This window comes from Hydra vulgaris, chromosome 15, assembly GCF_038396675.1.
Source record: "Hydra vulgaris chromosome 15, alternate assembly HydraT2T_AEP".
Taxonomy (NCBI): Eukaryota; Metazoa; Cnidaria; class Hydrozoa; order Anthoathecata; family Hydridae; genus Hydra; species Hydra vulgaris.
The window spans coordinates 4,410,425-4,421,206 of NC_088934.1; the positions used below are offsets into that span (position 1 = coordinate 4,410,425).

The 10,782-nt window shown below is 25.8% G+C and overlaps 1 protein-coding gene across 1 annotated transcript; it reads left to right on the forward strand.

The window, feature by feature from the left end:
- Window positions 1-5,319: 5,319 nt before the first annotated feature.
- Window positions 5,320-6,397, forward strand: LOC136091360 (sex-determining region Y protein-like). The gene has a single exon (XM_065818835.1). It carries the CDS (start codon window positions 5,351-5,353, stop codon window positions 6,209-6,211), a length of 861 nt encoding a protein of 286 aa, XP_065674907.1. The 5' UTR covers window positions 5,320-5,350; the 3' UTR covers window positions 6,212-6,397.
- The last annotated feature ends 4,385 nt before the right edge of the window (window positions 6,398-10,782 follow it).

Genomic DNA, 10,782 nt, shown 5'->3' on the forward strand with positions numbered 1-10,782 from the left:
TGAGCAATATTTAACAGCAACATTAACAGCCAAGTTTAACGTATATGCGCTGAAAGGAATTAACAATGCTCGGGGACTAAGATCTAAATCTTCGTTATCAATTCTTAATTTTATTTATAACTTTTTCCCTTTATATTTTTGCCTTTGTTATTTACTTGACCGCTTAAGTTTTTATTAGATAAAATTCTAATAAATGCTTAAGTTACTCTTAGCCAAGTTTAAGAGTAGTCTTAGTCATACTAACACTAGTTAAGAAGCATAAAATTTAAGTAATGTTTTTTTATAGAAGATATTGCTGCAATGTCATTTTCTGAATTTGAAAACACGTCTAGCAAATGATATTGCAGCAAATAATTTTAGTCATTTGTTCAACATAATCAGCATTAGGTTTCAACATAACCAGCTTAAGGCTTCAACATAACCACATTAGGTTTCAATATAACCAGCGTTAGTTTTGCAATCTTTAGTTATTGAAAATTACTTAGCATAGATACTACAATTTTTTGTTCGATTGAATTGGTAAAAGATGAATCAATAGATTTTGAGTGTCTTAGCATAGGTAATATACATCTGTTTCATTGTCTTTAATTTTTCAAAGATCTATAAACGGATTAAACGAAGCAAGCAACTCCACAAATTTCAGAAAGTTTCCATTATCAGCAATGTTCAGATTCTCATGCGTTCCACAAAAAGCAATATTACTAGTATAAAAAACTCTAACTAAAACCTTTTCAAGATTTGCTAACAATACTGATCTTCTTTTTTAACGAGAAGCAAACATTCAGCATGAATTGTTTTATTGTGTCACAGTTGCAGCTCAAACTCTTTCCGTGATAGTTTGCTACATATTCACTACTTTTCTCATGCCCTGAAAGAATTGCGGACACGTTTTTCCAATCATGTGAACCATTAACAAAAAAAGATAGCGCAGCTATTATATTACTAATAAATAGCTTGCAGCAGAAGCAATACACAGCGTCATTACTTACTGACTACTGCACCCAATTTATGCGAACTCCATCTCCATCGACAACCCGGATGTTGTAATAGTTTATCGAATATTTTATTCGCATTCTTCGCATACTAGCCGGATTGCCATAATTAGCATATAAAAATTTATCAGAAAATTTATCGGTTTCATGCACTTTAGATTCTTGGTGTGTAACGTATATTACATTATGTAATTCAAATTCTTCTGATAATGTCATCTCATTGGCTTCTCTACCTATTTCAACTTGATTGTTTAACTCATCTACGTCATTTTCATTTCTATGCAGTTTACATAGATACAACGAACTAGCCTTTTAATACGTTGCAGTTTGTCGTTTACACTATTGCGCACATTACGTTTTTTTTCTCTCTGCCATCGTGAATTGAAATTACAAAGGAAACTGCTGAAAATCATAAAAATGTTCACCTTGCGTACCTTTAAGACCTTTAAATTATAATAATTTTTTAACCTCTTTATAAAAGTTTAAAAGCTTTTATTTAAAACTTTTAAATCTTTATAAATATAAGTAATTACACTCAATTAATATAAAAACACAATATAAATCAATCAGTTTTTTATTATACTACTTGGTAATTGCTATCTTAGAATGATTAACTAAAAATAGCTTATTGTTGCTGGTATTGTACTGGTATTGTTGACACGCCAGTAAAAACAATTTCTCAATAAAATTGATTATTATTATTATCTCAATAAAATTGATTATTGCATATTAAAATTTGATATAAATGCGTTTGCATTGTATAAATTACTACAAAATTTCATTCTGCATTAAAATTAATAATATCTTTCATTAAATTATATTAAAAAAAAAGTATCGATGTTGGTATTTTGTTTAAATTGACGCGATTAAAAAGAGTACTTTTATAAATCTCAAAAGTTAATTCAAAAGAGTTTTGAATCAAAACATTGCCCAAAACTTTATCAAAACGTTTTATAAAATTTTTGGCAACGATATTAGTATAATTATTTTTTATGTAGCTAGCCTATGCTAGCTTATATATATAGAAACCAAAAGTATTTTTCAATGCTGTATTTAAAAAGGTTTAAGTTATCTTTATCTATTATCCATCAAGGAAGAGAATTCCAACCGTTTGTAACTCAGCTTGTGAAGAAATGGTGACGAATTCTCGAATCGGTAAAGTGTCTGCGTATTTAACAATTCTTCAACTTGATTGTTCCAGCTCAAAACTTAATGGAGGGTGGTGAAAATTAACAATGTCTTTTCCTTTTGAGATCTTATACATTTGAATCTGATCACCACTTCTTCTTCTATCCTACAAAGTTGGCAGTTCAAGCATCTTTAAACTTTCTCCATATGATTTCCCTCCTAAAGATTTGATTCTTGTAGCCTTGCTTTGCACGAGTTCAAAATTGTCAATGTCCTTCTTCCAAAATGGACTCCAAACTGCTTCTTATTCAAAATGAGGTCGTACTTACGAATTGTATAGTAACTTTAATGAAAATTTATCTGAATACTTAAAAGCGTTTTTGATCATGTCTAACTTTCTGTTTGCTTTGCCTTTAGCTGAACTAATATGATATTTTCACTCTAGATTGTTTGAAATGAAAATCCCAAAATCTATTTCTATTGTTGTTTCTGTTAAAACAGAGTTGTTCAATTTATATTCTTATCTTGGATTCTTTTTACCAAAATACATGACTTTACATTTTGATTCATTAAATTTAATTAACCAATCTTCAGAACATTATACTAACATGTTAATTTCCTCTTGTAATAATTTATTATCATCATAACAATGATTGATTGAAATAACTTTGGTATCGTCTGCATATAATTTAGTGATTTTATTAATCCTTGTACATATTAATAAAGATAACAAATAAAAAAGATTCGAGTACTGAAACTTCCGGTACTCCACTAGTAAGCATCTTCCAACTTGAAATATATTCTCCTATCACCACTCTCTAAGTTCGATTTGACAAAAATGACTTAAACCAATTTAACAAAGATGACCTAAATCCAAGTCACAAGAAATTACTGAAAAAAATTATTTTTTCAGTAATTCTTGTGAGAGACTGAATCAAATGCTTTTTTAAAATCAAAAAACAAAACATCAACTGAAATATTCTCTTCATACGCTTGCGTGATCAAATCTAATGTTTCCAAAAGGTTTGTTATACAGCTTTTGCTGTTAATAAAACCATGTTGCTCTTTAGGAATCACTTTGTTTTCAATGAAAAACCATCATGCAATCTCTATTAATTCAATACATAATTTTACCAACGATTAATGTTAATGTAACCGGTCTAAAATTTGTTCAGACTAGTTTATTACCCTTTTTGAATAGCGGAACAACGTTTGTACATGACCACAATTTTGATATAGTTCCTTTACTAAAAGATTTATGAAGTAATAATGCTAAACAACTCGACAGAGATTCTGAACATTTCCTTAAAACTTTTGTGTGAAATTTTGCAGGACCTACTGATTTGTACATGTTTAAGTTACATAAATTTTTCTGAATAATAGGAATACTAAAAAATGGATCAGGACATGTTTTTGAAAGATTGTTGTCTAAAACTTCTTTTGATGAATCATCTTAATTAAAAACAGATGCAAAAAGTTCATTGTTTACTATCTCTTGGTTGTCAGTAGTTATAATACCATCATGTAGCTTTATTGCTTTAATAGAATATTTAAATCTTGATTTGTTATTTATATATGCATGACACTTTTAGGATTGTTTTTTGAATTAAGTGCCAAGTTTTTTTTCAAAATTGCGAATACTTTTTTTGACAAGTTTTTTTATATCTTTCTTTAATTTTTTATACTTATTGACTTCTAAAATACTTTTAAAACCTGAGTTTTTGTTTCTAAACCAACTTTAATGTTTTTCTTTACACATACTTTTAAGTTCACTTGTCATCCACAGTGAGTTTTTTTTTTTGTATTGAAACGAGTTTTTATCTAAATTTACTGTTAAAATACATTTTTCACACCCTATTTCATATTTTCCAAGTCATTTTTTGTAATATTTATTAGCACCAAGCACTTCAAATTTTCTGTTAACGAAATCGGTAACAAATACATTAACAACCAGATATCAGCCGAAGATGAAATTCGTATCACCCTTAACGCAAAATTAAGTTGACAGGCTAATTGAAACTTTAAATAGAGTGCCTGTTTTCTTAACTTTTTTAGAATTAGATCTCTAAATTTTAAAAGCTTTTAAAAAATTCAATCAAAGAAGATTGGACATAATAAAACAACTTTTTATTTCTAAACTCATTCTAAAACAGTAAACAGTTCCGATTCTTATATATGTAAAGCATAGCTAATGGTAACGAGACCTTTTATTTTTTAGAAAACACTCGTTCTTGGATATTACTATTTTAAATATTTATTTAAATTAATTGAACAAAAGGTTGTTTTTTTGTCAAAAATTGTTTGTCAAAGTTCGTTTTTTTACAAACAAGAGTAATATTGCGTAATATTTTACAAACAATGTAAATGTTTTTTTAAAATAGTCAAAGCTCGGTTTTATGGTGTGTCAAATGGTCAAATCTCAACTTTTTGGTTCGTCAAACCTCGAGTTTTCTGCAACAACGACCTTAATGGTAATTAAAAATGACCTCGTTTTCGTTAAATTGAGACTTTTTATACTAAACTGTTAAAGAAAATGTACTATGTTACAGAAAAATGGATAAGAGTCGTTAACCCCAGAGCTAATATAAATTCGTATAATTTCACTTCATATTAACGTTTTCAATAAATATATGCTGACAAGAAACAAAATATGACTTTAATTATTTTCACCAAAATACAACTAATCCTAAAACTCATTTTTATTTTTAGCATTTGTTTTTCTTTATGAGAATTTTGTTGCTTATTTTTTTGAAATAGGAAAAGTACTTTTTTTGCTTACGATTGTGTTTAGTTTCTAAAAACTTTGAATTAAGAATCAGTTATTAAAATTTTTTCTCACAAGCAACGTTAAATATGAAAAAATTTATCATGAAATCAGTTTATATATTGTAAATTTGCGTACAAGGAATAACTTAAGTTGAAACACTGAAAAACGAAGTATAAATAGTGTTATAAATAACAATGGTTTGATTGTTAAAAAAAAAACTAAAATACATGTAAACAACCTTTTTCTAGTTTTTTTTTTTGGTCTTGTTTATTGTTTTCGTTTTGTTGTTCTTAAAATCATTAAAAATAAATATTAGTTTAGAAAGAATAAACTTGTCTCAAAATTTTTTGTTGAAATACGTAAAACAAATAAATTATTTGTGTTTTGTTGATTGTATTAATTGATTTGACATGTACATTTTCTATTTAAAGAAGGTTTTTTTTTCTTTTCACTATTTAGTAAAATGCAATCGACATCAAGAGCTTTGCAACATATTTCATCTGATATAAATAAAAAAGTTGCAACACAGTCTTACGGTTGTATTCAACCAACCCATTTTTATGAAAATTTTTCAACTCAAGAAACTGCTATTAATGACAACGTAAAACGCCCTATGAGCTCGTTTTTATTGTGGGCAAAAGTTACAAGAAAAAAGTATTCAAAAAAAAATCCTCACATGCATAATTCAGAAATAAGTAAACTTTTAGGATACACATGGAACCAAATGAGTTCGATTGAAAAATTACCGTTTACAACACAAGCAAAGAGCCTTCGAACGGTTCATATGACGAACCATCCAAAGTATTGCTACTCTACTAAGAAGTTCAAACAAAATAAAATCAATTATTCAGAAATGGCTGTTGCTCAAAGAAACAACTTTTTAGATGTAAATGATTTTATTAAGAAAAGCTTAAACAACAACGATATAGCAAAAAACCCTCATTTGAAAAGTTATGGTTACCTTCAAAACGCGTGTATTGCACAAAATACTGTTGCAGCAACAAAATGCAGTTTATCAAACGATGTTAATGATTTTTCATCGGATATAAGTTTTGAAAATATTGAAATTATGTTACCTATAAATAAAGATCCAATAGTAGATTTTAACAAGAATAATAAATTCAATACTGAAAGTAATAAAAAAGTTTGCAAAGAGAGTACTACGCTTCATTATCATCCAAACCAAGTACAACTGCATTTTGATAACCAATATAGAAACAGTAACGAAAAAGAAACTAACCAAACATACGGAAAAGAGATAAAAAAAGACGTTGTTGAATACGACAATGAGTTATTAGTATTTTTTCAATCACTTGAATATTAAAAATACTTTTTAATCATTATTTTTTTAGACGTGTTTAGGTTCAATAAATTTTTAACAAACAATTATTTTTAAACATAAACACGTTTGTTATTGTATCAAATTGTATAATACATTACAATTACAAAATTTAACACTAAACAAATTTAATAAATATAATTATGCACAAAAATAAAATAATTAACATATAAAAAGTTACGTATCTAATTTCACGTCATAAATTATTGCGTCATAACATAAAAAGTTTTCTTTTGCAATATATCAACAGTTAATATTGACAAATTTTATTTTAATATAAATAAATTTATTTTATTAAGTTATATAAAAGCTCAGAATTAAAGAGGCAGAAAAAAACTTAATAAAGCTTTTAAAAGTTTTTTCTTTATATCAAGATATATCATGTACAATTTTATATAGATTGTATTCATTTATTTGAGACTTATATCTTAAGAAGTATATTAGTTTAAAGTTTTATCTTTCAGTTTATTATTGGGAATTTTGTTTTTTTTCTTTTTCTCTTAGGAATAAAAAAGGAATTACTTAAACAGAAGTAACTGGTTTAATAAAAAACCATTTACCTTGTTGAAAACTTATAGTTGTTTTTTAGAAATGATTATGTGTATTGAATAACAAGTATAACTTGTATTTAAAGTATTATTTACTTTAAAAAAATCATTTTTATTTAGACGACTGGCAAAACACTTTTTAAAGTATAAGATTTTAAAACACATTTTAAAGTAAATGTATTAGTAGCTGACATATACTTAGTTCATCATATGGCTAAAATAAGTTTTCATCCAGACGGTTTTTTATTAAACAATATTTGCTGACTATTGTTAGCATATTGCAAACATGAAGAAATACTCAGTACATTAAAGCTACCATTTACTGGACTAGCTTGAATGTTATGATGAAAGTATAACGTATGGAATATTCTTTGCATCAAATATTTTCCGCATCAAATATTTTACTCAACTTCAATCTTCAGTATTTATTTCAATATATATAGAATTTATTGCCTAATTTTGTCTGCAATACAATTTTCATACTGTTCTCCGCATACTTTAGGAGTCATTTTTTTGATTACATACTACATTCTAATTCTACATGTTATCCTGAGTTATTAAATGATAACAATTTTATACTATTAAAGTATTTGTCTACTCTAATAAGTTAAGATCAATAATTACTACTTTATTTATCTTATTAAATAGCACTACTTGATTTATCTTATTATATACAGCGTTTTTTTGTACACAAAACACAACTGTTGTCTTAGTTCTGAGAGTAGCGATTCATAATTTACTAAAATTATTAGAGACGAATTTTAACCTAATTAGAAATGGTAAGTTACTTTGTATTACTATTTACCATTTTTACCTTTAGTGCACATTATAAGAGTGTATTATTTAATTGTGTATATGTTTATATTTCTCACGCGCATCCCTCAGGAGATTTTTAAAAAAGTTATAGTTACTTCTTAGTAATTATAAGATTCTGGATGGTTATCTATTTTTGTGAGACCCAATTTTATTGTCATATTGTTAAAAACATGTAGCGAGCAGGAATAAAGCATGTTTCTAAGACTCGTCTCTGTCGCGTTGCGTTCAGCGAGCCCAAAGTTGTACAGTATAACCGAAGATGCAAATCGTAACACATATAGTTTTGAATACTATTTTTTTATTACAGCGCCAACATAACCACCTCTACTTTTTACAATTGTTAGCGCTCTATTGTTTCTGAAATATCTGTTTGAAATAGAAAATGTATTCACATTATCTGTATTATTTTAAAAACATCTGTTTGAAACAGATAATGTATTAAGTCACATTATTTATTTTATCAGTTTACAAGTAGTATGTAATATTGTAAATTCTATACTAACTTTTATGTTATGACAAGTAAAACTAAATGTATACACATTTAGTTTTACTTTTAAACAAAACATATACTTACATAGAAATGAAATTGATTAGCCATAGTTTTTTTTATCACGCTTTAAACACCCGCTATACACCATAAAAAAAACTTTATAAAAAATACACCATTTGTTAATCAAGTATTTGGCATAACCATTCACACATTATTAATCTTCAGGCTATAAATATATTGAGTTGTGGGAAACCTTCATGATTGGATTATAAACTTTATTAATAATGAAAAACAAAGAGTAGTACTTGGAAGACATGTATCTACAAAGCTCTGTTTTAAAATCATTACGCTTCGTAAATTTCATTAATGACTTGTCTAAAAATTTAAAAATAATTTGTAAACTTTATGCAAATGATGCTAATCTAAGAATAAGCTAAGATTCAGAGATAATACTAATAGCATTCGAACTGATTTAAATAAACTCACTAAATGGACGAAAGATTGGTTAACGAAACTTAAAAAAGACAAATGGAAAATTTTGCATATGTGAAGACCCAAGCCACGCACAAAATTTTATAACTTTTTTACACAATTAAGAATAAGCAAAATTATAAAAAAATTAAAAAAGCAAAATTAAGAATTGAATAAAATAAAAATCAAATTTAAACATCTTGGTGTATCTGTTTTAAGTGGTGTATCTGTTTTAAGTGGTGTGTTTTTATCAAGATATTAATGCTAGTAAAAAAATAAGTAACAGAATATCTAATATGTTAAAGTAACATTTATAGCATGTGATTTAGAACTAATTTGGACAAATATATCTCAGATGTAAATCGGAATGTGTAATTTCTGCTTTGACACCTTATACAGTAAAAAATAAAAAGAATATTGACAAAAAACAAACACCAACTACAAAAACATCAATCATATGCAAACAATTTTGTCTAAAGGGTTATGTATCTTGTTCAAAATCTAGGAAACGTAATTTAAAAATTTAAAATTTGGAAACGTCTAACTATTATCAATTGGCAAACGACAATACCTTGCTACTAAGCTTTTAATTAATGATTTGATATTGGCACTAATTTAATAGCGGTACTAAGGACTTAATTTGTCCACCTCGATGTGCTAAAACAGAAAAGTTTATTTGTAAACAAACAAAAGTTCAGAACAACGTCATTTTTTTTGTTATCTGGTTGATAAGTATTGGAATGTTTTATCTATAAATACGTAAAAAAAAATTTTTACGTATTTATAGATAGTTATCTATAATCGTTTTATAACTTTATTAAAAACTATTTGAAATTGTATAAATTATATACTGAAAACATGAAACGAAATGAATTTTGAAAAATTTCATAAGGGTCGTTACAATTAAAGCCGGTTCTTTGAGTTTAAATGGAATTGATTAAAATAAAATTAAAGTCTGACTTTATTGTCGAGGGTATTTTACTGACAAGTTTATAATAAGTGTTTTATATATTACTTTTACAAAGTAACTTTTCAGAATAAACTAGGTATATATATATATATATATATATATATATATATATATATATATATATATATATATATATATATATATATATATATATATATATATACGTGAACTTTATAAAGGTTACTCTTTATCCATGTTTGACGTAGACTTCTTGGTACTCTTTGACATATATGTCATGGTGGGATTTAAAAGTTCTAAACAACTAACTTTCAAGCATTTAATTGGTTGCAGTTGAAAAATACTCTTCATTATCTAATCAAAAATAATTGATCAAATCTTTTAAAACATCTGTGTTACCAAGATCTTTTTAACACTGTCACACTTTATGAATTCGTTACCATAAAGCTTCGATTTTTCAAACCCCTGTCTAATTTTTTTTTAAGATTTTTAAGTTTTATGCATACAACATAAAAATTAATAAGCGTATTGGTGTTTCCACTAAGAACGAAAAGCTCATGGGAGCAAGAGCTATTTTAAACCTTTGAGTTAATGCCGCAGTTTTTATATAAAAAGCACAAAAGTACTTAGTTCTATTTAGTTTTATAAAACTTAGAATCTTTTATTAGGTTTGCAATGTATTCTTATAAATTATTTTCAAGTGTAATGCCGCAGTTTTTATATAAAAAGCACAAAAGTACTTAGTTCTATTTAGTTTTATAAAACTTAGAATCTTTTATTAGGTTTGCAATGTATTCTTATAAATTATTTTCAAGTGTAATTATAATGAATTTGGTAAGCACATAACTACCTTGGTTGTTTTTTTTACATATATCCACATTAGCAACTTTTTTTACTTTTACCTTTGATACTTATCAAAAAAAATTAAAACCTTGTGTTTTTGAGAGAACACATTTAAGAGTTGGGAACAGATTATTTTCAAAACATTGTTGAAAGTGTTTTGGGACACCCTATATATATATATATATATATATATATATATATATATATATATATATATATATATATATATATATATATATATATATATATATATGTATATATATATATATATATATATATATATATATATATATATATATATATATATATATATATACTATATATATATATATATATATATATATATGTTTATTTATATATATATATATATATATATATATATATATATTATATATATATATATATATATATATATATATATATATATATGTATATATATATATGTATATATATATATATA